This window comes from Gopherus evgoodei, chromosome 1, assembly GCF_007399415.2.
Source record: "Gopherus evgoodei ecotype Sinaloan lineage chromosome 1, rGopEvg1_v1.p, whole genome shotgun sequence".
Taxonomy (NCBI): Eukaryota; Metazoa; Chordata; order Testudines; family Testudinidae; genus Gopherus; species Gopherus evgoodei.
In genome coordinates this window covers 47,511,112-47,538,764 of record NC_044322.1, presented here as the reverse complement: position 1 = coordinate 47,538,764, position 27,653 = coordinate 47,511,112, and the positions used below count along the sequence as shown (strand labels likewise).

General features: G+C 39.4%; 1 protein-coding gene across 1 annotated transcript in view; it reads right to left on the bottom strand.

The window, feature by feature from the left end:
* The window catches only part of NBEA (neurobeachin), an 853,790-nt gene that overhangs the window by 46,111 nt on the left and 780,026 nt on the right, over positions 1 to 27,653 (bottom strand). The window contains 1 exon segment of the mRNA XM_030563353.1: positions 16,063 to 16,230. Coding sequence (XP_030419213.1) covers positions 16,063 to 16,230 — 168 coding nt within the window.

The following is a 27,653-nucleotide window of genomic DNA, read 5'->3' as shown; positions in this document are numbered from 1 at the left end:
ACCCAGAACAAAAGACTCACACACAAACTTTCCTCCACCCAGAGTTGAAAAAATCCTGTTTCCTGATTGGTCCTCTGGTCAGGTGCTTCAGGTTACTTTTTTTCCAGGTGAAAGAGACATTAACCCTTAGCTATCTGTTTATGACAGCCCCTCTGCCATGTACATTGGCCAAACCAGACAGTCTCTATGTAAAAGAATAAATGGACACAAATCAGACGTCAAGAATTATAATGTTCAAAATCAGTCGGAGAACACTTCAGCCTCCCTGATCACTCAATTACAGATCTCAAGTTGCAATACTCCAACAAAAAAAAACTTCAAAACTAGACTGCAATGAGAAACTGCAGAATTGGAATTAATTAGCAAACTAGACACCATTTAATTAGGCTTGAATAAAGACTGGGAGTGGATGGGTCATTATACAAAGTAAAAACTGTTCTCTATGCTAATTTTATCCCCCTACTGATACTCACACCTTCTTGTAACTGTTGGAAATGGGCCATCCTGATTATCACTACAAAAGTTTTTTTTCTTCTGCTGAGAATAGCACACCTTACTCTCGTTACAGTTGGTATGGCAACACCCATTTTTTCATGTTCTTTGTGTATATATATCTTCCTACTATATTTTTCACTGCATGCATCCAATGAAGTGGGTTTTAGCCCACGAAAGCTTATGCTCAAATAAATTTGTTAGTCTCTAAGGTACCACAAGTACTCCTCGTTCTTTGCACAGAAGATGGAACCAAAGAGTCCTCTTGCCAGCTATATAAGTCATCACAGAATCCACCGCTACAAAGGGGGCTGACTTGGCTGAGAGTGTAATGTTAAAACATACATTATGTAACTGCTTTTGAGAGACCAGTGCCTCCACAGAATATGGTGCAATGTCATTGTCACGCAACCATGGACTCTCAATGGGTAGGCCATCCATGAGGCTTGTGGACTCATTGCCACTCAGCCACAAAGCGGGCAAATTTGAGCTAGAAAAAGTTGTTCAAAATGTTGAAGAATTCTATTCAATTTTTTTTAAAAAATTCCTCTCCAAAGCAAAAGTAATTTGCTTCTTATTATAATTTTATATAATATGATTTTCTAAAATGTTACAGAATTATACACTCAGCAGGCGCTATAAAAAAATCTGAAGCCATAATTTATATTATGCTCGTGTATATTTCCTGTCCTATGATAAAATTTACTGAAACACTTTTCTGTTCATTGCTGCTGTGCCAAATGAAAAAAAAAACTTTCAACATTCACATGGCTTTTTTGCAATTTCACATCAAATTCAAGTTCCTCATCTTTAATTGCAAAGTCCTGCATAACATTGTCCCTGCCTATCTCTCTCCTCTTTCATTTTCTTCCTTTCTCCCCCTTAACTTCTTAGGCATGGGCTACACTAGTGGCGGCTAGGGGGTTCGAACTAAGTTATGCAACTTCAGCATCACCAATAGCCAGGAAGATGAAGAACTCTAAATGCCCTGACCTTGTTTCAGGGCCTTAATGAATGGTGGGAGTGAAGCGAAGGCTCTGGCATGGTGTTGCCTCCACTGATTTGAATGGAGTGTGATGCTACCAAAAACATCTATGCCCATAGATTTGTACTAATCTGAACCAGGGATCCCTCCCCAGGCTGCAGATTAGTGAGATTTTTCTGTATGCTCTCTGAGAGTTGTTTAATTGTATGTTTGGGGCTGAGTTAGAGGGAGTAGTTTTGTTTTTGTTGTCTGAACCAACTTTAGTTCCATTTAATAGACCCTATTGCCTTTGGTTTTGCTTAAGACTTTTTTTTAGGAGCTCAGAGGCCTTTGGGCAGGGACAACCTACCCATAAAAAACACAATATTATTATAGTAATACCAGCAGGAGGTTTCAGTTAGACTTTCAAACTTTACCCACTGTTTTCTAATTAAAAATGTTTTTCAGTGGCTGTGAGGTTTAACAGTGCTAGCTTTTAGCTGTGCTAACTATTTTTTTTATTTTAAAAGCATAAATGTGAGCTTTAAAAATTATTTAAAATTAACAATGAAAATATGGAAAATGTCTGCAGGACAAATTTGGAAAGGGAGTCACTCTCTTTTTTTAATTAAAACAGATTAAATGTCTCCATAGCTTTGCCCCTTTCTTTGATCTTATCTCAATTCACTCTATTCTTCATTCTCCTTTTCCTTTTCCACTAGGTCTCCAATTCAATCTCCCCCATGCCATTTCAGTATTCTATTTCTCTTTCAATCTTCTCTCCCCTCTTGCCCATCCTTTCCTCTCCCCTCCCTACTTTTGAAGATGGTCATGAACCTGAGTTAATAAGCACTAATTAGTTTTTCAAAAAAAAAAAAAAGACAGGACAAGTGTAGGGGATATAAAAGAAAAAAGAGACAGGTGAGTATGGCTGTCATTATTTGTTTAACATCTGTGACTAGCTCTAAATTCCACACCAGTTGTTGTGGTAGCAAAACTGCAATAAACTAAGCCCCCTGACAATAACAGATAAATAATGATTGCTGAGCATACCTATTAACATTATTTGTATCATATTTTTATGGATTCCAGTCCATTCAAATCAGTAGAGCAGCCTGAATGTATCAGATTTTCCAGACAGACTACAACAATGATGATCTTCTAAGGAACCAATCAGGCCATAATGAAAATTTCCCCCGATAATGAATTCAGTTTTTTAATGCAGTCCTATAAATAAACTGCTATTTTAAATTTACACAAAAAAGTCATTGGCCTGAAAGCTAGAAAAAAAGAAATAAACAATTCTAAAAATGCAATGGATCATGATGGGAGCCAATCTAATTACAACGGTAAACTCATCACACAGACTGACATTGTGACGGAGTTACTGCCAACACATTTGGATTCACACTATGGTCATTACAAGCTTGGCAGTGGAACACAACAAAATAGATGTTACTGATGGGAAAGTTTCAGATTATCCAATCTGTCTTCCTGCCAATGAAAGATTGTTCCCTATATTTTCTAGTGGTTGTTCATTCTAGTTTTAAAAGACCCAAATAATAGGGATTCCACAATTTACTTTGGAAACTATTTTATAGCCTAATTACATCTAACTGTCAGGAAGCTTTTTCCTGAAGTTCAGCCTATATTTTCCTTTTTGAATATCCTTCCAGATGGTGATATATACTTTTGGTGGCACAGTGAATAATTCCTCTACCTTACTTGGTTGCAGCAACCTTCAGATATTTCTAGATATTTACTATGCCCTCCCTTTACTCAGTCATCACTTGTCAAGCTCTTTAAGTATTGTCCATAAATCAATCTTTTCTGTCTTCCCATCATTTTGATGCTCATCAATGAACTCCCTCCAATCTTTCTAATAAGGTTATATCCAGAACTTAATAAAATATTACAGATGCTGTTGCACCACAGCAGGAGAGAGAGACAGACTATTAACTAATAGGGACTTATTCACCTCCATTGGCTAGGGCAGTCAAAGAGGGCAACAATACAACAGCTCTCTTTAGAGAGCCCTGTTGGTAGAGTTTGCATGGAGTCCCAGCAGAGAGGATAATAGAGCCGCAATTGTGAGTAAATGATGGGAACTGATTTTTGTGCTAGAGCTTGTCTGGTAATTTCTATAGGGAAAGGAATATTTTGTTCAAATCAGAATATTATTATTTTACACAGTTTAATTTTACTTCAGGTGTCACAGGTCAAGTACATCTTTGAATTTTTGGTGTATAATCTTTAGATGTAGATATATAAATAAATGAGGCTACAGTGTCAAATCTAGAGAATATTTCCTTATGCTATAAGAGATTAATCTAATATCTAAACTATTGAGTAATGTCTCCTGTCATGAGTTAGGTAACTTGTATATACTTTGGAAAGCTGGTTCGTATGAGATATACACTATATTTTATTCCACTTGCTTTACAATTAAGAACATACTCTGTCGGGAAAGCCAAGAAAATAGAGAAGCAAACAACACAGCAGGCCTTTTGAGAGTTTGCAGTAATACAAAAGAAATGGTACTTATTCATGAAGGAATGTATTTCAACTGTGATTTTTTTTCTTCTGGTTTATTATTGAAATAAAACATGATCACCAAAGGCATTATTTTTTAATGCTTGGAATACACAAACAAACAGACACAGTTAGTAAATCAAAGTATATAATAGCCATATTTTAGTATTTTTTGGTTTATAAAAATAAAATTATATAAAAAATTAAAATGTGATTTCATGTTCAACTGCTTCTAGTTGCTTGTTGAAAGAATAGTAGTAAAACCCATGACTGAAAACTTTTTCTTGCTAATGAAATCCAGTAAATCATGATAAAAATGTGGCTCTCTTACTCTACTGTTTTGCTAATCTTTCCTCTCCATTTTGGTGACAGTAAACCGGAGCGAAGATATTCTATAGTTAACTTTTGGAGTATCAATATTTGCTGTAGATATATGGTATAAACTGAAGGGAAGGAGAATATTAGGGCATTCTTGTGGGTCCCATCCTCTCACTATTGTTTTCCTCCCACAAATCTCATCAATCTTTCCTAACACGTCCGTTAAATCTTGCCTTCGCCTTTCTCTCTGACCAATGTGCTGAGACTGTCAGATCCTACTGTTTCATGTTATACTGGCATAAACACCTGAAATCTGGTAGTGCTGGTAAGGCATGAGTCAGCCCCCAGCCTTCTACTCATGTATCACAGGCCACAAAAGCGATCTTACAAAATAGGCAAACCTTCAAAACAAAAAGCCAAAAAGGGACTAATTGGGAAGTGCGACAGAGTTACAAATACTGAAAGGTCAGTCTTAAATATTCCATCTTTGAGACCAGAATTGTAACTTTTCTGTATATTTATTATAGTTTTATGGTTTCACTTTTTAAAGTAGGCTCTACTGTTATTTTAAAAATAAAAGCACACACAGTAATTTTCAGGGAGCTTAAAGAAATTTGGATTATTTCCAACAAAACATTCTTCATAAAATCCACTCTCTGTTCTTGACATAAACGGAAAACTGTAATATAGATATGCTCTACCCAGGCTTCAAAATGACGTTAAAAAGGCACATTATCAACATGCTTAAAACATTTTGAAAGTTTGGTTTTACAGCTCCATAACTGAAATTGCGATACACTTAAAGACTGAGTAATATCTACTGCAACAAATTAATACATGCAAAATGTGTTGAATAATAGTTAATTTATGCTGTAATAATGACTGTGCAATATATCTGAAATCCGTGTTAATCAAGAAAAAGGAGCCCCTTCTAGCTATTATCACTACAATCATCAGCCAGTAATTTTCACTCCACCCACCTTGAGTAAAATATGACTTCAAGTGTCTGGTAAAGTATTTGCTGCTAATTTCTCAAATCAATAATTAGTACCTCTCAACAGCATGTAATAAAAAATCTAAAGATGAAGAAGCAGTTTTTATATAGAAGATCTGAATTGTTCATATTTTTGTATTAAAAGCTGGACACTTGTGGAATTATCTGTTTCATGTGGATTGTACTGATTATAAATCTAGTTTTGAGAAAACACTCTAAGATGGCTCCAGAGAGGTATAAGAAGTGGAAGATCAATGATGCTCTCTACAAGTGGTCATTTGTTACATGCCTATTCATTACAAATAATATTCATTATAAATTAAGCCCTCTTTTTGGTTAGCGAAGAACTCTTTTCTTTGCTTCTTAATTCAAGAACTCGTCCTGATTTTCTGCATTAATTCATCTGCAAATAACTATCAGCTATATGAGTTATGTGCAAATTCTTCACTTGGAACATTTCTGTGTTAACTGTGTTGTGTGGTGGGTCATGTAAGTCAGACAGCCATTTGTGCAACAATTTGTGAAATTATTAGGAATCATATATTTTCATGACTACCTCAGTTCTTTTAATCCTCAGGAACAATCAATAATAGGATTCAGGAATTACAGTGAGTTGGGCTCAGTGCTTTTATTTGTGAAAATATTCACAAATCATATTTTTCATTATTTTTCATTATTTGACCTGTTCTAATGTTCTTATTTGACCTCCTGACTTAAAAGTTGTCCTGGTTAAAGTTGTTTTGTTGTTGATCAGTTAGGGAACATGCTTGTTTAAAGTTGTGCAATGCTCCCTTCTAACCTTTGGCAGCCGCCTGCTTTGTCCACTGCTTGCAGAAAGAGCAACCTGTTGCAGCTGTCTGGTGGGGGCTTGCAACCAGGGTGGACCAGCAGCCCCCCTATCAGCTCCCTGCTATCCTAAGTTCCCTGTGCGGCAGCTGCCAGCAGGCTAGCAATTGCAGCTATCCCTCCCCCCACTGCCATGTGCTGCTCCTGCCCTCTGGAGCTGCTCCCAGAGCCTCCTGCTTGCTGTGCAGGGGTAAGAGGAAAAGCGAGAGGGGGAGGAGGGTAATGTCAGGGAGGGAGGGTAATGTCAGGGTGTCCCTCTCCCCCCTGCTCCTACACCCTGCTTACCCCTTCTTCTCCATACAGAGCGGGGGAGGGGGAGGGACAGAGACTGGGAGAGCCTGGGGCAGCAGCTGCTCTCTCAACTTCCTGATACACTTAAAAAGACAATGCACTTAAGAGTGGGTCAGCTTACTTAAAGGGGCAGTGTGCATCTCTCTCTCTCCCACACACACACAAGGTGTATGTCTGTCTCTGTCTGCTATGCTATCTCCCTTCCCCTCCATTCCTGCTGCCTTGTAGAGTGAGAGGCTACATTAACAACAAGGTATTAACCCTCGAGGCTCAGCGGAGTGCTAATTCATCATTTAGCACAGGGGTTCTCAAACTGGGAGCCAGGACCCATCAAGGGGTCATGAGGTTATTACGGGGGGGGGTTGCGAGCTGTCAGCCTCCACCCCAAACCCTGCTTTGCCTCCAGCATTTAGAATAGTGTTAAATATATAAAAAATATTTTTAATTTATGGGGGAGGGGTCGCACTCAATGAAATTACACCAGAACAAGTAACTGTGGATTGATAAGAAAAGGCTCATAAGTGCAGGAGGCAGATCTTTCACTGGAGCTGGACCTAAGCTTTAGAACTCACTCCCTGAAGAGATAAGAATGAACACGGACACAACCACTTTCATAATTAAATGCAAAATTCATTTGTTCAAATTGGCTTTCCCTGGATAATTTCTTCAAACTCACACGCAAACATACAAAAAACACTCTGAACTAATAAAGGTATTTCTCCTACAATCTGGATATATGGTGAAAGAAGGAAGGTCTATTTCAGGTGCTTGGAAGACACAAATTCAGAGTGATTTGGACATGGAGCTCTTGCTACAGTTGATAGGATCCATGCACATATTCGCCAAATCAGAGCTTAGCCGTTAGTGCAGGGGTGGACAAACTATGGCCTGCAGCCTTGATCCTGCCCGTCAGGGCTTTGGATCCGACCCGTGGGATTGCCACTCCTGTGGCATCGGCCCTGCGCCGCTCCCGGAAGCAGCTGGCACCATGTCCCTGCAGCCCCTGAGGGAGCGGGGTGTGAGTGGAGGGAGAAGGCTCTGTGCACTGCCGTCACCTGCAGACACCACCCCCCGCAGATCCCATTGGCCGGGAATGGGGAGCTGCAGCCAATGGGCGCTTCGGGGCAGGTACCCACAAGCAAGGGCAGCATGCGGAGTCCTCTGTCTTCCCTCCCCCAGGAGATGAAGGGACATGAAGCTGGCCACTTCTGGGAGGGGCGTGGCACAGAGCCAGGGCAGGCAGGGAGCCTGTCTTAGCCCTGCTGCGTGCCACTGCCACCCTGGAGCCGCTCAAGGTAAGCGGCACCAGGCTGGAGACCGCAACCTGAACTCCTCCTGCATCCTACCCTGAGCCCTGAGCCCCCTGCCACACCCTGTACCCCAACCCCCTGCTGAGCCCCCTGCTGAGACCCTTCCCACACTCCGCACCCCTCCTGCACCCCAACCCTCTGCCCATAGCCCCTTCCTGCACACCGCACACCGCACCCCCTCCTACACTCCACACTCCCTCCTGCACCCCAACCCCCTGCCCGAGCCCTACATTCATGGCCCTGCATGCAATTCCTCCACCCAGATGTGGCCCTCAGGCCAAAAAATTTGCCCACCCTTGCCTTAGTGCGTAACAAAATAATTGCCATTATCATTATGGCTTTTGCATGTATAAGGGTTTTTCCTGTACATCTTCTTTCAATTAAGTTGGAAAAAAGTGGATACTGACACCACTGACAATCTCTCAGTTATTTCACAACTATCCATAATCGTTTCATACAATGACTGCTCCCAGAGAAGAAGCCAGGAGCATCCCTTGTATGGAGGCAATTAGGCAACATTGAACATGTAAGTGAACAATATTGTGAGTAAAATTCAATGAAGCAGATCTAGAGGGGTGGTTTTGATATTCTGTCAGATCAAAGAAAGAGATCACAGAAGAAAAAAGAGAAATAAGAATAACTCAGAGCAAGAGCAAGAACAAGCACGTGCTTGCAAGGGTTAGCAGTGGGTGTCATTATGTAAGTCTTTTATTTTATTCAAACGGTAAGTGTCTTAATTTTTTCCTCATAATTTTTCTAGGTTCAGCCAGCAGGAAAGGCTACCATTCCAACTCTCTGTTAAAAATGTATCTATCTTGATGGTTCTTGACAACCCTATCATGTCAGCCCTCTGTAGTAGCAAAGAGTGTTTCAGCAAGAAAAAACAAAGTGAAAACTGACGTGCTCTACTCTGCTTCCTGTGGGCATATTTCACTATAGAAGATCCAGAGGGATGCTTTGTTGTTCCTGTCAGATCAAAGAAAGAGATAAGAGAAGAAAATATCATCTTAAAATATAAAACCCAGAGGAGGGTAACTGAAAACCACTACAAGACCACCACATCTTTATGACTTTTTTAATCATTTAAATACGCTAACTATAAAGTCCACAGTAAAGAAATAAATATTGTATAGGCCGTATGCTGTAGTAGCTGCCAGCAAAACTGACCTTCTAGGATTAGTTTATGGGCATGGAAACTGACTGTCAAATGGTAGTCATTTTAATCATTTTTCAATTTGGCTGTGTGGGCTGCAGGTATGCTCAGGTATTTTGACAGGTAACTGCTCAGAACAAATATCTGAACCCAGTAACTTCTTCATATTCGTTTGTTTCTTCTGCGAATGTACAATTCATCTTTTGCTGAACATGCCGTACACATAAAGTCTAGCAGTTGTAATGCACTGCCTATCTACATTTGCGACTGAGTATGGGAAAAAAAAAAAAGCCAGCTAGAATGTGCATACAAACCAAAAACTGTACAGTATAATGCTTCACTTGTTTTTTTAAACATTACTAATGACGAACAAATTGTGTGCTATCAAAGTAGATGGAGATCTGGCAATAATTTTAAACAAAAAAAATAAACAGTAAGCCAAAAATATTAACTTTCTGTGAGTTTATACAAAAAATGTGCTTTCAATGTTACATGTGACTAGTTTAATTATATTTTTAGTCATCAAAATGAGTAGCTCCACTTAATCATTTTCAGTTTAATTCACAAGGCAGTACTGAAAGATTATTTACATGGTTATGTTCAATGTTTTTATTTTTTTTAAATGAAATGTATATTAGTGTGCTGTTCCTGCTTCAATCACACAATAATTTATTACGTGGAAGAATAAGGCCCTGGCTTTTCAAAAATAACTAGTGAGTTTGAGTTCTCCCACATCTGGGTACCAAACTTGAGATGCATGTTTTCAAAAGAATGGGTGCTTGGAACTTCTGAAAAATCATGTCTTTTCAAAGTTTCTCAAGTTGGGCACCCAAAAATAGAGGAACTGAAAATCCCTAGTCACTTTTGAAAATTTAGGGCATGAGATTTATATTGATTAGCCTGTGAAATAGTCATTCCTAGGAGAATATAGAAGTACAAATAATACAGTAACAATTTTACTTAGTGTACCTTAGATATCATTGTTTTATGCATCAGCATTTTTAACATCAGCTCTTTGAAGTCAGCTGGAACCTGTCCAGAAAAAGGGGTTTGGATTATGATGTAAACCAACAGTAAAGACAATTCCAAATAACATCTAATGTCCAGTATAACTGCTGTTTACATATTAAAAAGAGATACAGACTTTGTACCAGAGATGTTCTGTCATGTTTCTCCACAGGAGAAGGCTGTCACAGTAAAGTTCATTATCAATTACAGCTTTACACGTACAAGATGAGTTAAGCTGTCATAATTTTCTCAGCCAGAGATCCTGTGCTGTCAGAGAATGTCAATTTTTAATCTGACACAAGGAAGAAAATTATCTGTTATTCTGACCTCTAATTTCTTGACATTTTAATGCCATAATTGCTGTGGTTAGTGCTGCAACCATGATTTCACCTGTCAGGTAAGAATGAATCAATATCCTTAAGCCGTTCCTCAAATTTTAGCATTTATTTCACAATTTAAGGTTTCTTTTTAATACAATAGATATCAGTGATATACAGGCACACCTGCAACTGAGAAATATTAAGATTACAACAACAACAAAATTTCCCCTTAATTTGGGCCTGACAATGTTAATTTTTACTACATAGTTCTTCCTCTTCTCCTTTTATTATAATATGAATAAAATTTTGCAATGTGGAGAATAAAAGAGAAGGTACTCAAATTGCTAAAAAGACTCTCAAGTATTTTTATATTTTAAAAGTGGAAGACTTCCCACTTCAAATTCAACAGGGCCTAAGCCAGAAATGTAGGACTTGGATTCACTCTGAGGCATCCAGAGACACAGTTTTGGTTTGAGCTAATTACTACTTGTAATGCATTAGGGTGATTTTTTTTCCCCTCTCTCTTTCTCTGTCTCTATATATATATTTGGTGGCACCATGAAATCTGAAGAATAAGTTTCAGTAAATGCAGCATGTATATTATTGAATAGTAATTCCTCTAATTCAGTGCAGATCTCGAGTTCTCAAATGCATATTTAAATGAAGAGGCACATCTTGACATACATAGTTATTGTTAATTTAAATTTTAAAAATCAGAGGTGGACCACACCCATCATGATATTAGGGTGACCACCTTTTCAAAAGGCAAAAGCGGGACACATGCAGAGCCCCCTCTGTGCCCCCACCTTCTGCTCCTCCCGTGGGGAGCCTTGGATCCTCCACTTGCCGCAGATGGGGTGATGGGATACCCAAGAGTAGCCCCGGCCCATGTCCTTGCCCCACGGGATAGACAGCTCAGGGCAGGTAGAAGGTCCATGACTCAAGGGCTCCCCGCAGCAGCCCGGGCTTTCTGGATGGCTCTCACTACTGCCCAGCTCTGGCTTCTGGCCTGGCCAGGGGGCGAGGCCTCAGGAACAAAGGAGGAGCAGGGGGTGGAGCATCATGGCGAGGCAGGGTAAGGCCCACCTCAGCTCCCCCACCAGAAAGAGGCTGACGCCCCTCTGAGCCTCGGGCAAGTGCTGAGCAGTGCCGCAGAAATGCTGTCCTGAAGTCTTCAGCCCAGGACCAGGATTTGAACTCTACATTTCAGGCTTGTGCCACCTAACTCGGAATGGGTGGTCACCCTACATGATATTCATAAAGCTGCAGATAGAGGGACCACTAATAATGGGGCCAGGGAGGTTCTTCTGCACTAGATGGTGATAGAGTATGGGGAAGATCCATAAGCATGTGCCTTCTCCCTGTGCTGCATGGAGCACAACTTTCAAGGGGCTCCGAGTGTAGCCATATTTGTCTGTGGGGAAAAGGGTCATTTAAAAACAAGGATGGGCCATGGTTTTCTCATTGCATGAATCCTCTGGTTTTTTTCACGCAGATGGAGTGCTAAAGTTACTCTCTAGAGAAGGCTGAAGCATGACCGCCTTGAAATAACTCCAGGGTTGCCCAGTTGGTATACACAAGGATATCAGGATTTAGGTATCTAACTGCCACTTTTGGCACCTAAGTCATTTAGGTGACACTGGGATTAACAAAACCCCTGCTGAGCAGCTGCCCAACATCCCTAGAGATCTATGTTTCTGCTCTTAAAGTCCCTGAGGAGACTAAATTTCAGCAGTTGGATATGCACACAGTCACTTCAGTTTTGATGCTCTCCAGAGCTCAGTGCCTAACTCACACCTACGCCAAAATGTGATTCACAAGCTAGGCATTCCCCTCCTAGTTTACTTCTGGGGCCCCATCTGGTAGATGTGCTCTGAACATGCTTAAACCTACATAAAATGTCCAGAATGAGGAACAAGTGGTGGTGGTGGCCCAGTACTTAGAGCATTTACCTAGGAGACCTGGGGTTCAATTCACCCCTTTGCCTGATGTATGGCAGAGATTTAAACTTTGGTTTAGACATCTGGTTAAAAAATTGGTTCTTTCACTTCCTAGCAGAGGCTACAGCTAGGCTATGGATGCATCTTAATTCTCTCTCTGGTGCAGTTACTACTGGAGTATTTATACACAGTGGAAAAAATTCAGCTGGAGAGATTTAGAGAGCCCTGTCATAAAATTCCCCATAGACCAGTGGTTAGATCACTCCTTAGGAAAAGGGAGATCCAAGTTCAAATCCTTGCTCTGCAAAAGGGGAATTGAACACAAATCTTCCAAGTCCTGAGTAAGTGGCCTAACCACTAGGCTAAAAGTTATTAAAGGGCTATTGTTACAGCTCCCCATCCTTTGCTTTTCTTTAAAAAGTGCTGACCTGTCTTAGGCACCTAACTCCAAGAAAGGGTTCATGGCTGAATCCCAAGTGGAGAAAAGCACCTCCCTTTGTCCCTGAGTTAGGCACCTAGCATGCTTTGATGGATGGGGTATAGGCCTCACCCCTCTCCTTGGCATTTCCTATGGGTTAGCTCAGGCACCTCTCCTCTCAGCATGATGTCTTTTGTGATGCACTTAACTCTCGCCTTGCATACATAGGTGCTGGTACTAGGGTGTGTGTGTGCTGCCACACCGCCTGGCTTGAAGTAGTTTCCATCATATACAGGGTTTAAAGTTTGGTTCAATGGCTCTCAGCACCCCAACTATAAAAATTCTAGCACCCCTGCTAGTATAAAGGGTCTGGGCACCTCAGTTTGTGAATTCCACTTGGTGACAGGGCACCTAAAAGTTAGATACTGCAATGCGGAATATGGCAGCACCCAAGTTCCCCTTGTGAATGCCACTCCCAGTGTTCAACTGAGGCACTCAAGTTGAGTGCTAAGCCAGGATTTCTGCAAAATAGCAAATATGTGAAAATAGTGTGCTCAGCTGTGTGCGCAAACTGGCAACTATATGGTCAGTTGGGACACAAATGTACTTTCATAAGAGTGAATATTATCAAAAGGTGACAGAGTGCTAACTTTGTTGTGTTCCCAAATGACAAAAAGGGTCATGGATTTGGATCTGGATCTTGATCCCTCCTCTAAAATTGGGAGGTGTTCAAATTTGAGGCATTGGGCCATCTATACTGAAAGATAGCACAAAAATAATTAGTTAGGTGTGGGGATCTGGTTCTCTCTTGCTAAACACAAAAGTGTTTTTACCTAGAAGATATTTTTCCCCTAAACAAAGGCAGGAGCTGGGGATGCACGGCAAATAATGATTTAAACCCCCAGCCAGGATGGAGGGGAAGAATTCCCTTTTACGACTGGGAGGTTTTTATCTTACCACACTGATTTGCTGTTCTCACCTTTTATTTGTGGACAAATTCACAACGGGGATGGGAAAGTCAGTAAGGAACGATCTTTTATTCAGCCAACCTGTGTTGATTATGTTGCTTTGTGATCAATGGCAGACTTTTAACAGCAGTTATTGTATTGAGAAAATGTTCAACTTTTCTTTAAAAAGATCTTTTATATTCAGCTATTACCAAGTTAAAATATCAAGCACAACAGTTCACAATCTGCTGTGATATAATACATATGACAAAAAGGAATTTGATTTTCTAGTGTTTATGTATGTATATTTTATTGTGTTTAAAACATACCCTCTTGCTCATATATTGTTCAGTGATCTGCTAAAATCAATTGTTAAAAACATAAAAGTCCATTTTTTTTACACAAGAAAGCAAATCATAACTAAAATGTGCAGTTGTAATAAAAACATATCATCCATGCCTGAACCTCTAATAAATACTGATCCAGATATCAAATACCTTTTTATTGGACAGAGAACCTATATACCATTTATGCTTATAGTTCAAATAAATCTGAAAAGCCTCCAAATCTGCCTGTATATATCCATACGATCTTGTATGTGTGATCACATATGGGCTAAAAGTGAACAAGAAGGTATTTTTACTCTGCAAAGATTACTATTTGAAATCTTTTAGAGGAACAAGTATGTTATGTGTCTAGGTATGAGGAACTGAAGGGCATTCAGATTTCTTTTCTCTTTTTTTAATTGAACATTTTGCTCTCATTATCACTAAAAATAACCTTTCATGTGAAAATTTTCTTCTTGTGTGTGGAATGAAGAAGAAAATGGAGCTGTGAGAAGTGCTTTAGAGTGCACAGGGAAGCATAAGAAAGAAGAGACATATATGTTAATGACTAAGAGGGCATGGGTTAGACGTGCATGTGGGAGCACAAAAACATCTCCCTGATTTAAAAAAAAAATCCTGACAATAAATTGTGCATGTAACTTAGCTCACAAGAGAGCTGAAGATGCTCATCATGTCACAAGATGTTAAGCAAAGCACACTGACCTCAATTCTACAAGCCATCCTTTGTGGAGAGGCCCTTAAAGTCTGACACAAAGGTCTGTGCATGCAAATCAAGGCCTTATGTATTGCATTACCTCTATTATTGCACAGTTACTAGTCATATTGAACTACTAAGTATTGCACTCCTTTTCTTTCATTGCATAAGCACCTTATTTATACTTTCAAAAAATTATTGTTCTTCTGTGCATGCAGATCTGCATTTTATTGCCTCTAATTATGCTCTAAGTCTCTGGAATCTGCAAACAATTATGCACGTACTTAATTTTAAGCACTTGAGTAGTCTCATTGGAGTCAATGGGTCTCATCAAATGCTTAAAATAGGGTACTAGAATAAATGTTTGCAGGATCTGGTCCTTAAAATACACCTTCTGAAGTTCCAGCTCTAAGAATCTAATGATCAGATTTTTTTTTTAGTGTCTCTATTCTTGGTTAGCAATCTAAATGGTAAAAAGACATTCAAATGCTTTATTCCAAAAAATTAGCCTCACTGAATCCAAATGTTTCTCTGATGGCCGTTTCTTTTTCACAATCTACTAGTTTTCTGTCTTCAAGATTAAAAACAAAAAAAACACAAAACAAAAACAACTCATCTCCCCCTCCCCTGAAAAAAACAATACCAAAGCCTGCTAGTGTATAAATTATTACTGTTTTGCATACAACAGATGGCAGATATCTGGGGGAATTGACGACTGTGTGCATAGCTTCATCACAGCAGCACTCATCTAGCAGCTGTTGTACCTTCACACTTTTTACCTAATTTTTAATCATTTTACCCAATGCATGAATGATATTTATAGCAATAATTCTTAATAATTTTACTAAAAACAAGCACACTGACTGTAAATAAAACACATATGAGGATAGCAACATGATTCTGCTCAGATGGCTAGTGTAAACATAGTTGAACAAAATACCGCACAAGAAATCCCACAAAACAACACAACATACACAAAAAATTAAACCTAAAAACCTCCTTTAATGGTAACATTTGATTGTACATCACAGAAAGAAAACCTAAAGTAATTTGAACTAATTCTATATGTCAGCCTGTAAAGTATAATTCTATTAAATGTTAGGCATTTTCCTCTGACTCATGACCACAGTGCAAAGTAATCTTTTTATTTCAACTTTTCAGTTTTACTAAGTGAATCTATCAGATGCTAATTGTAAAGATGGTTCATTTTGTAGAGTATAACTTGCACTATAATAAATGGAATGCATATTAACTGTATTACATATGACAGTCCTTCCTAGCAAAGAAAATACTGCCCAGAACTACACCTCTGACATTTAAACATACTTGACTTTCCATTTTTGGAATCATCTAGGATCCCAAGCTCTGAATAAAGTCAATAAAATCAAACCAAAAAGGATTATTTTTTAAACTAAAAAAAAGATGATACATTAATGATGCCTGGGAGATGACATCAGTTTTTAGAATGACATGATAGTAAATGCTTACCTCCCTGAGGACAGGATCAGTGATACTATCCAGATTCACAGAGCCTTCATATGTTAGATAGTGGAAAACATTGAGTGCACGCACTGCTTCTGGTCCTCGTTGCTTGTAGCCAAATATAAGGTCAATCCATTGATGAAGCTGGCATGATACAAACTCACTTTCCAGTGCCTGGAAATGAAATTCAAAGTCAGGGAAAAATACTGTTTCTCACATTTATATGCTTAAATTCTGTCTTCACTTTTCTTACTGCCTGAAGAAACTGTACTGTGTACAGCGCTACGATTCTTGTTCATACTTACAGTATATATCTGAAGACCTTCAAAGAAACATTAAACAACCATTCAATGAATTATATAGTGAAAAAAATTAAAGGACATTACTCTGTGCAACACAAGTGGTGAGGAGAAGGTACTAAACTGCAGCCATAGGAGTGATGATAGCAATAAAGGTTGAGCCTCTCTCTCTATTACAGAGAAACATCTACCTACCTTTAGATGTCACTGCCAGCATTGGGAGCTTTGAAAGGCTCAGAGAAGGCATAGGATGCCCTTAAATTCCTTCCACTAGCAAACCACTTATCTTGCTTGCCCACTGGTTACTATCTGCAAACATACACAGTTCTCTTCTACAGGTTCTTAGTGTGTATGTAAGCATTAAAAGATTACATTAATGGATTTGTTATACCATTACTACGACTGGTCACAAATTTTCCAGTAAAATTATTTTTTGGGGGAAAATTGTTTCAATTAAACAAATGGTTTTGTAATAGTTGCCTCCCTTCTGTCAAAATTTTGATTTTTTTTTTGTCAAAAACAGTCAGAAAGTGAAATATTTCAATTTGGATATCCTGCCATGGTGCATCCTTGGAGTTATAGTTTGGTATCGTCAATACTAGTATAACCATCCTGAACTTTGACTTTTGAATAAAATGTTCCATTGTTCAAGGTCCAGAAGAGGTCTCTGTCTTTTTGGGGGACCAAGAAGTAAGGGGAATAGAAACCTCTTCCTTGATATTGAGGTGTCATTCACTCTATTGCCACTCACAAGAGAACGGAGTCTGCCTCCTGGCGAAGAATCATCTTATGACAGTGATCCCTGAAGGGGATCCAGGAAGGAAGTTTGCATGGATGGAGGGAGGGAAAGAAACTCTATGTAGTATCCTTGATGGATAATTTATAAGACCCAACGGTCTGTCATTATGGAGTCCCAACTGTGTGCAAAACCTGAAGGGCATCCCTCAGAATAATATGGGTATACTGGATGTCACCAATATTGGTGGGTGGATCTTGACCATGACATCAAAAAGCAGCCCTTAGCAAGCGGCTGGAAACAGGAAGAGTTCATGGCAGCAGAGATGGCTGAAAACAGAGGCCTCTGATCCTTCGCGGTTTACACAGGAGGTTGGCTGGGTGTTGCTGGCAGAATGCCCAAGTCCCCGGTATGGGGAGAAAAACTATCTATATTAATTATACTAAAACTTTAACTAATATGCTAATATGTACAATAAACTATTTACAAATTTGTTTAGCGAGTAATAATAATAAAAGCTGGAGAAATGTGTGGATGCAGGGATTCTGAGTCAGGCGATATGGGAGTAAGAAGGAACTGGAGAGGTGTTGGCCTGCATTGCCTCTTACGCCCTCGGTCTGGAGCATGAGGTGAATTACAGTGCATGTGCAGGCCAACAGACATTGCTTGCTAGAATTTCCAGACTTGCACACATGGCATGCACACATGTGGAATACACATAGAACTCAATGAAGAATGTTAAGTTTGGATACAGATGCAAACTTCTACAAAATTCAGATCAAGTGCTCTGTTTCAGGCCCATCTTATGAGAACATGCCTTGGTATGGTTGCCAACCCTCCAGGATTGCCCTGGAGTCTCCAGGAATTAATCTTTAACTAAATAGTATGTCATGTGAGGAAACCTCCAGGAACAGGTCCAACAAAAATTGGCAACTGTGTGCCTGAGCCACAAAATCCAGAACTGGACAGTTTTTGGAGATTTGGATCTGACGATCCAGTTCATAACCATTCTTCTTTGTTATATATGTGGTCTATATTCACTACTGTAGCTCCAGTAAAGGCTATTGGTTTGTCCTTGCCAAGAATGCTAATAGACATAGTCTTACGAAATTGTTATCCGTTACCAAAACTGCCAAAACATAGGTTAAATGCAAAAGGAAAGTGAAAGTAATACTATAAAGCTCAACAAGCTTATATGTGAAAGAGTGGTTGATGCCAGAATGGGCCATGGTTTGAACAAACATAGCTACTGTCATTTGGTGCTTGGGAACCTTTTGTGCAATGTCATAGCTCTGGTCCAGGTCAAGAAATCCTGTGCTAGAAACTTTGCTTGGGTATTGGAGACCCATTGACCTGAAGCAACTTCTTGTTAGCTCTGGAGACATGGGAATTAACATTATTAGCGATGTGACAAAGGTAGTGGTTCTTTTATTCAAGCAAGCACATCTGTCTCATGATGAGTGTTGTGCTCCATGTTGGCACTATACATTCTCTCTCTCTGCCCAAACCTAGATATGGAGCTCTAGAGCAGTTAGAAATATAAACGATTGTGGTAAGGCTGTCGATACATTAAATGCTGCACTGATTTATGCTGATAATCTGAAAGTGGCCTGAGGATAGGATGTTTTTCACTGTATTATGTTTTATTCCTTTTTGCTGAATATTTTGAATATTTTATTCCTTATTCCATATACAGAATATGAACCTAAAGGATCTTCGGAAGAAGAAAATAATGTAGAGGGCAAGAACATAGTTTTAGGCCCAGCTTCTCCAGATGCAACGTTAGTATAGCCACATTAAATAATTTTTTAATATACAACTGCAACTCAATGAATTGTGTCATTATCTGGCTGAATGTGTCTGGCTAGCTTTAAAATGAAGATATTTACTTATCTGGAGTAAAGGAATTAGGCTCTTAAATTAGCACTTCTAAATAACCTATAATCATCTTTAATTTCTTGAAAATAAAACCAGCATCAACATAACCACTTAAATCAGGTTTTCAGTTAATCACTAATTATAGGGGGAGCTGGCAGCAACCCCCTATATTTAGGTTGCTTAACATTTTCCTTTGCCTGGCTATGCCGGAAAAAAGACAGGAAGCACCAGATGTGGTTTTAATTAGGCCACAAATTTATTCTTAAAAATCTGGGAGTACTCAGAAGATAAAAGTGCACAGTGCAGGTAATTCCACATACATTTCTATATACTCAAGTGGCTGCTGTCAGCCCTCCCTCTTTCCAATCCTGGTGCCACCCATCCTGCTGTTGGGACCCTTCCACCACTTCCCTCCCTTATGAGAGATAGGGATGCTATAAAAGAGGAGTGGTTGAATTTTTTAAGTACATCAGAAGCAGGAAGCCTGTCAAACAATCACTGAGGCCACTGGATGATAGAGGTGCTAAAGGAGCACTCAAGGAAGACGAGGCCATTGCGGAGAAACTAAATGAATTCTTTGCATCGGTCTTCACTGCAGAGGGTGAGGGACATTTCCATATCTGAGCCATTTCTTTTAGGTGACAAATCTGAGGAACTGTCCAAGACTGAGGAGTCAATAGAGGAGGTTTTAGAAAAAATGATAAAACAAACAGTAATACTGTATATCACTAGAAACAGATGGTATTCACCCAAAAGTTCTGAAGGAACTAAATACGAAATTGCAGAACTACCAATTGTGGGATGTAACCTATCATCTCAAACAACCTCTATACCAGATGACTGGAGGATAGCTAATGTGACACCGATTTTTAAAAAAGGCTCCAGAGGTGATTCTGGCATTTACAGGCCAGTAAGCCTAACTTCAGTACCAGGCAAATGGTTGAAACTACAGTAAAGAACAGAATTATCAGACACATAGATGAACATAATTTGTTGGGAAATAGTCAACATGGTTTTTGTAAAGGGAAATCATGCCTCACCAGTCTACTAGAATTCTTTGAGGGGGTAAACAACCATGTGGACAAAGGAGATTCAGTGGCTAAAATGTATTTAGATTTTCAGAAAGCCATTGACAAGGTCCCTCACCAAAGGCTCTTAAGCAAAATAAGCAGTCATGGAATAAGAGGGAAGGTTCTCTCAGGGGTTGGTAACTGGTTAAAAGATAGGAAAGAAAGAGTAGGAATAAATGGTCAGTTTTCAGAATGGAGAGAGGTAAATAGTGGTGTCCCCCAGGGATCTGTACTGGGTCCAGTGCTGTTCAACATATTCATAAATGTTCTGGGAAAAGGGGTAAACACTGAGGCGGCAAAATTTGAAGACAATACAAAATTACTCAAAATAGCTAAGTCCAAAGCAGATTGCAAAGAGTTACAATGGGATCTCACAGAACTGGGTGACTGGGGAAGAAAATGGTAGATGAAATTCAACGTTGGTAAATGCAAAGTAAGTCACATCGGAAAACATAATCCCAACTATATACACAAAATGATTGGATCTAAATTAGCTGTTACTGCTCAAGGAAGAGATCTTGGAGTCATTGTGGATAGTCCCCTGAAAACATCCACTCAATGTGCAGTGAAAAAAAGCTAATGGAATACTAGTAACCATTAGGAAAGAGATAGATAATAAGGCATAAAATATCGTGATGCCACTATATAAATTCATGGTACATTCACACCTTGAATACTGCATGCGGTTCCTGTCACCCCATCTCATAAAAGATATATTAGAATTGAAAAAGGTACAGAGACGAGCAACAAAAATGATTAAGGGTATGGAACTGCTTCCATATGAAGGGCGATTAAAAAGATTGGGAATTTTCAGCTTGGAAAAGTGGGGAGATAAGGTAGAGATCTATAAAATCCTGACTGGTGTGGAGAAAGTGAATAAGGAAGTGTTATTTACTCCTTCACATAACACAAGAAGTAGGGGTCACCCAATGAAATTAATAGGCAGCAGGTTTCAAACAAAGATAAGGAAGCATTTCTTCACACAATGCACAGTCTAGCCATGGAACTAGTTGCCAGAGGATGTTGTGAAGGTCAAAACTATAATGGGTTTTAAAAAGAATTAGTTAAGTTCATGGAGGATAGGCCCACCAACGGCTATTATCCAAGATGGTCAGGGATGCAACCCTATACTCTGGGTGCCCGTAGCCCCTGACTGCCAGAAGAAGGGAATGGATGACAAGGGATAGATCACTCGATGATTACCTGCTCTGTTCATTTCCTCTGATGTACCTGGCATTGGCCGCTGTCGGAAGACAGGATACTGGGCTAGATGGACCATTGATCTGACCGAGAATGGCCATTCTTATATTCCCTGATGTACCACTCAAAGGAGCCCGAAGCCCCCTTTACTCTGCTCCTTTAAATCTTTTACCAATTAGTTTTATCTGATAACTGTATGTGTGCCATATGGAGTACCTATGCTGGACATTTGCCACAAGCTTACATAATGAGTTGCGATATTAAAGCCTAACCACCCTTTCTTAACCTAACAGGTGTCTAACCTGCTGTGGGTTAATATTCAGCAGGGGGACTGTTTCTGGGCTGGAGAATTGCCTTTTGTCTGTCCTAAGAAATTTTATTCACATTTTACTGAGAGAGAAACTTTTGAAAATCATCACTTCTCTTCTCTCATGGAAATGGTGGCAGGCTACAAAATGAGAACTGAACACAAACATTCTGAACTACAGTGCTTGTGCTTCTGTCAAACCAGTTGCAGCAGCCCCACCACCACAAACTGCAGTGGCCAGAGCAGCTATAGCAGGGGGAAGGGAAGAAACCTGGGCCAGCCTCTCCCTCACCACCCCACAAACTCAGAACATGGCTCTAATAGCCCATCTCCCCTCTGGTGCACCACATGGGGCAGAAGCTCCCCCATCTCCTGGGGAGGGGGAAAAGGAGAGAGAGGTGGCCCCAGTTCCTCCAACCCAGCACTTCGCCCTACCAGTTCAGCATTCTAAATCAAGTCTTCCTGACAATGGCAGTTTTGAAGAGATACTATTTTCATGTGGATGAGTTGTTCTTTAATAACTTCTGTATCATATTAAGCATAAATGAGCTTTGTTTTAACAGAATACAGGTTTTAACACCTTCTACTGCAACCAGTTAACGTACTTAGTCCTGGAGCTCATGTTGTAGAAGTATGTGCTGCAATGCAGAAAGTTCAGGGTTCAAACCAAGCTAATGATGTAAGATGTGATGCAGCTAAACAAGAGAATTTTATTTTTACCTCTTTCATTTGAAGAAAAAAAAATCCTAGGAAGTGACAGAAAAATACATTAAAAGAATGTTATTTAGGCTGCAAAGTAAAGTACTCAAAAATCAGATTGTCTGTGCGACCTTAATTCTGTCTGCTTGTTTGTAAGCAGTATGATAACACACTATTTTTTCCACAGGTCCCTTGCCTCACTCAGTGCACAGGACGGATGCACAATAGGACAAAATGAAGGTTGCGCAGACATCCATAAAACTGGCATTTCATAATGTCTGAGTGCTTGACTTCACAACATAAATAACATTCATTTAACTTTTTTTTGTGTAATTTTATTTCAATCACGTATTTCCCTACCTCTTTTCCATTTGCTAGTTCTACATATTTACATTTTGCAAAAAGATTGTGGTGTGTCTGTATCTGCACTTTCCTTATTTAATAACAAAATAGTGATACTAGGAGTCTGTTTTATTCACAGTAAGCTGATTATCCTGGGGTACTGAAACTAGGAGTGCTGGAGGCGCAGCAGGTTGAAGTGGCTTCCATCATATACAGGGTTTACAATTTTGTTCAGTACAAATTGTTCCAAAGCCCCTGTGATCATCTCAGGGGAATTGGCAGGGTCTGAAAATGCAGCAGAGGCTGTTTAAAAAGGGGACAGTAGCACTATAAAACGGAAAGGACTGGGCCAAATAAGCATATCTGACATATCACCATCTCTAATATTTTTTCCTCCCCCACCACTGCTGGAAGAGTTGATTGTGTATGTTTTAACTCACATGGCCAGTACTTACTCAGCAGCTCATCATTCCAGAGTAAGTCTTACTAACACTGGCAGTTTTGATGCAGTCATATTTTCACATGGATTAACTGTTCTTTAATAATTTCTCTATTCTAAAAAGCACACGAGCTTCTTTTTAATAATAGAATTTCATATCTTTTGTCTGCTTTTTTAAAATTCAGCAACTATAGTTATTATACTGAGTATGTGAAAAATCCCATTGAAGTACTGTATGACTAAATGTGGCAGGAGCTTGTGGGAGATTTGTGAGGACTTGAATCTTTCATTATTTTGAATTAGAGACTTTAGAGTTCCCAAAGGACTGTAAGTTTTCAAACAATTCCTAACATTATTGGCATTGGATATACCTGTGTCCCTACATTACAACACCTTATATAAATTTGAATTATAATAATATAATTCTACTACTAGTTAGAGATGGGCAAAACACTGATTTTTTTGGTTTGGTGGCTAACCTGAAAAATTAGAAACAAAAATTTCTGTTGATCCAAAATAGCTAAATTTTTTAATGAAACATTGTTAGGTGTTTTCAGAATTATGTCTCCTCCCCATCTTTTTTTATTCTGATGAAACTATTTGCTGAGTTTGACCCGAACACACAAATACTGTGATCAAACTGAAACTGGATTTTTTGACAAATAGACTATTTTTTCCCAAAAAAACCCAACCCCCCCCCAAAAAAAAGAAAAAAAAAAGAAAAAATTCAGCTTTATTACTAATACCTTTAAGTTAGAAAAGTATGAGTAGAGATTAATTCCATATCCATTACATTTTCAGGGTGAAGAATACTGGGACTTCTGTGCCCTAAGAGTCAGCATTTGCATGCGTAGCTCATTTAGATATTTTTGTGGTGGCAGATCAATATCTGGAAGGGACAATGCAAGGCAGAATTCTGTCCAGTTTTCCTCAGTGAAATTCTAGAGATGCTGTGTGGCAACTTCAACCTGTATTCCTGTCTAATATAATCAAGTGGGGAAGTACTGGGTCCTATGGGAGGGCAGGGTCTCAATTTTCCTTGAACAAGCAGATGTTAGGGCCTTGCTCCTCAAATGTACTATTGACTCTGACAATTTTACCAGTTATTGCCCTGACTACAGTCTTCCCTTTTTGGTACAGATTATTGAAATGACTGTGACAAGGCAACAGAGGTATCCTTTGGAAACCTCAGATATCCTTTCAACATTTTACAATCTGGATTTGGCATAGGTATGACTTTTTCGACTGTCAGTTTTGATGTCCTGTTTGTCTACCTCTCTTTGTACTATACCTTTACTAATACTATTCATGACACAGACTCCTTTTCCCTAATTTGGTCTACAAAACCCACAACCTTTTCTTTTTTGAAAAATCACTACTTATGAAATACCAACAATGTGTGTGTCAGTTTCCTGAAGGATATGTGAAATAATGTAGGGAAAACAGGGTAACGGAATTTTCTGTGTTAATGTAACCATTAATTTCCAGGAACAATTGTAACATAACACACACAACAGTAATAAAATATCTTTATTTTATTTGAGGGAGGTCTAGAATTAAATTTGTTTGGGGCTCTGCTACATATGATGGAAGCTTCATCTTCAAATGGAAACATTCTACCACCCAGTCACATTTTTTCCTTCACGTTTTGTTTTTTTTGGTAAAATGATTTTTTTGTTTTGTTTTAAAGATGGTGTCATAAACAGATGGCTAAGGGTTAATGTTCTTTTACCTGTAAAGGGGTAACACCAGTAACCTGAAACACCTGACCAGAGGACCAATCAGGAAACAAGACTTTTTCAAATCTGGATGGAGGGAAGTTTGGGTGTGAGTTCTTTGTTCTTTGTCTTGTGTCTGACCCTCTCGCCTATCAGAGTGATTTTTCTATCTCCAGCTTTCTAATCTTCTGTTTCCAAGTTGTAAGTACAAAGATAGGAAGACCATAGGTTTATATTGTTTTCTTTTGTATTTACATGTGTGTAGTTGCTGGAATGTTTAAATTGTATTCTTTTTGGATAAGGCTGTTTATTCACTTTTTTCTCTTAAGCAATTGACCCTGTATTTGTCACCTTAATACAGAGAGACCATTTTTATGTCCTTTTCTTTCTTTTTATATAAAGCTTTCTTTTTAAGACCTGTTGGAGTTTTTCTTTAGTGGGGACTCCAGGGAACTGAGTCTGCAGCTCACCAGGGAATTGGTGGGAGGAAGAAGTCAGGGGGAAAATCTCTTTGTGTTAGATTTACTAGCCTGACTTTGCATACCCTCTGGGTGAGGGAGGAAGAGGAGAGATTAGCTTTCTCGGTACTTGTGTTTTCCAGGACTGGAAATAGGGAGGGTGGAGTCCCTCTGTTTAGATTCACGGAGCTTGCTTCTGTATATCTCTCCAGGAACCCAGGGAGGGTACACCTGGAGGGGAGGAGGGGGAAGGGAGATGGTTTATTCCCCTTTGTTGTGAGACTCAAGGCATCTGAGTCTTGGGGTCCCCCAGGGAAGGTTTTGGGGAGACCACAGTGCGCCAGGCACTGTATAGATTCCTGGCTGGTGGCAGCTTTACCAGGTCCAAGCTGGTAACTAAGCTTGGAGGTTTTCATGCTAACACCCATATTTTGGACGCTAAGGTCCAGATCTGGGAAAAATGTTATGACAGATGGCACATCCAAATGCTTTACAAATTGTGCTGATTCCTCCTAGTCAACATTTCTAAGATCCAAACTTTTCTCTCTTCAACACAGATAACACTCTAGGTTCAGACCCCAGACATTTCCTGTCTTGATTACTACAATAACCTCTTCTTCTTTGGCCTTAAAACATGAAACATACTGCAGTTTGAAAATAATTGGTTGTTTAAGGAAGGTGATTGTCTAATAATGGTTGAGCAGAATTGTATTCAATGCATTTGGGATATTTTGGGGTCATCTTTTTCCACAGGAGGATGTTTCCTGAATAGGTTTCTCTATATAGTAAGGTTAATTAGGCTTCTTTTGCTATGTAAAATGTGTTTTCTCAATAATAATTGTGTGCAACTGCAGCTGTCATACTTAGATTTAAATCACTCAGAATTAGATGTGTTTATTTTGTGTTAAATAAGAATCCTTACAATAATACAAAATGTCAAAAAATTACCAACACAGCAAAATGAAATTTTTTCATGTTCTATTTACTCAGTGCAAAATATTGTCATCTACTCTCAAGAGATGAAAAATAGGCACTGAACCACTCTATCTACCAAAACCCGAGCGCACTAAGGTTTCAACTTATATATTAAAGGTTTGTTAACCATGAAATAATACCCAAGCTTCTGAGTAGTCATGAAATGATTCAGAAATGTAAATACTAGCAAAAAATTGTGTATTCTACACAAAGGATGAATATTCATCCTTAATAACAAACATAGAACAGTAACAAAATATGAATTACAAAAACCAGAAACTGAGTGGTCTTTCTAAAAATGTCGTTTATAGAAAGTGCATTTTATGCAACACTATAATTTGTAATATAATACATACATGTTCAACCATCAAAATATCATTATAATTAATGTAAATTACAGCAGATCACATCTTTTGTTTTTAAACTACGAAATGCTTATTAAAAAGGCTTTGTTTCACTGTTTCACAGTAGAGTTCTTTGCCTCAATTTAACATGCCTGACTTACTGGCTGAATATGTTCTATTTCTGGCTCTCAGAACTGCCAGAAGTCTGCTGGGATTGAGAGGCTGAGTAAGACTACAGATGCACATCTGTGGAAGTTTTTTTTTTTTTTTTTTAAATGGTAGATTATGATTGATGAACCCAGCATTAGGGTAATGTTATCAGGGACACTTACTGCTTCTGTCCTCTGTGACATCACTGAGGTCAGACCATAATCATGTTAGCATTGAACACAATGCTTTATTAATGTTTCATGAGTAAGTCAGTAGTAATCAGTCTAGCTATGTATGGATAAATTAAACTGGTACAACAATCCCTGATGTATAAATCGAGTGCTTTTAGAATGTACCACAACAGCTCTTAAAAGTAACCTGACAATCACTTTTCCAAGCTTTCTAATTAGACCAATTTTCACAAGTTTCATGGCATTTCCAGGGCCGCCCAGAGGATTCGGGGGGCCTGGGGCAAAGCGGGGGACCTGAGGCACTTCTACTCACCCGGTGGCGGTCCGGGTGTTCGGCCGCATTTCAGCGGCAGGGGGCCCTTCACTCGCTCCGGGTCTTCGGCAGCACTGAAGGGCCCCCCACTGCCGAAGACCCGGAGCAATTGAAGGGCCCCCTGCTGCCGAAATGCCACTGAACACCTGGAGCAACTGAAGGGCTCCCCGATGCTGAAATGCTGGCCAAAGACCAGGACTGCCGCTGGGCCAGGGCTTGCAGGGCTCCTGTGGGGCCCGGGGCAAATTGCCCCACTTGCCCTCCCCTCTGGGCAGCCCTGGGCATTTCTTTCAACAGAAAGCCATTTCCATCACAGTGCACATATTTAGTAAATATGAAAAAACCCTACAAAGCCCCCTTATTTCCCAATTCTAAAAAGCCTATTAACCAATAGATTAGATGTTAGCCATCTCTCTAAGTCAAATTCTGTGCGTAACGCTGAAATTCTTGATTTGTTTATTTCTATTTATTTTAAAAG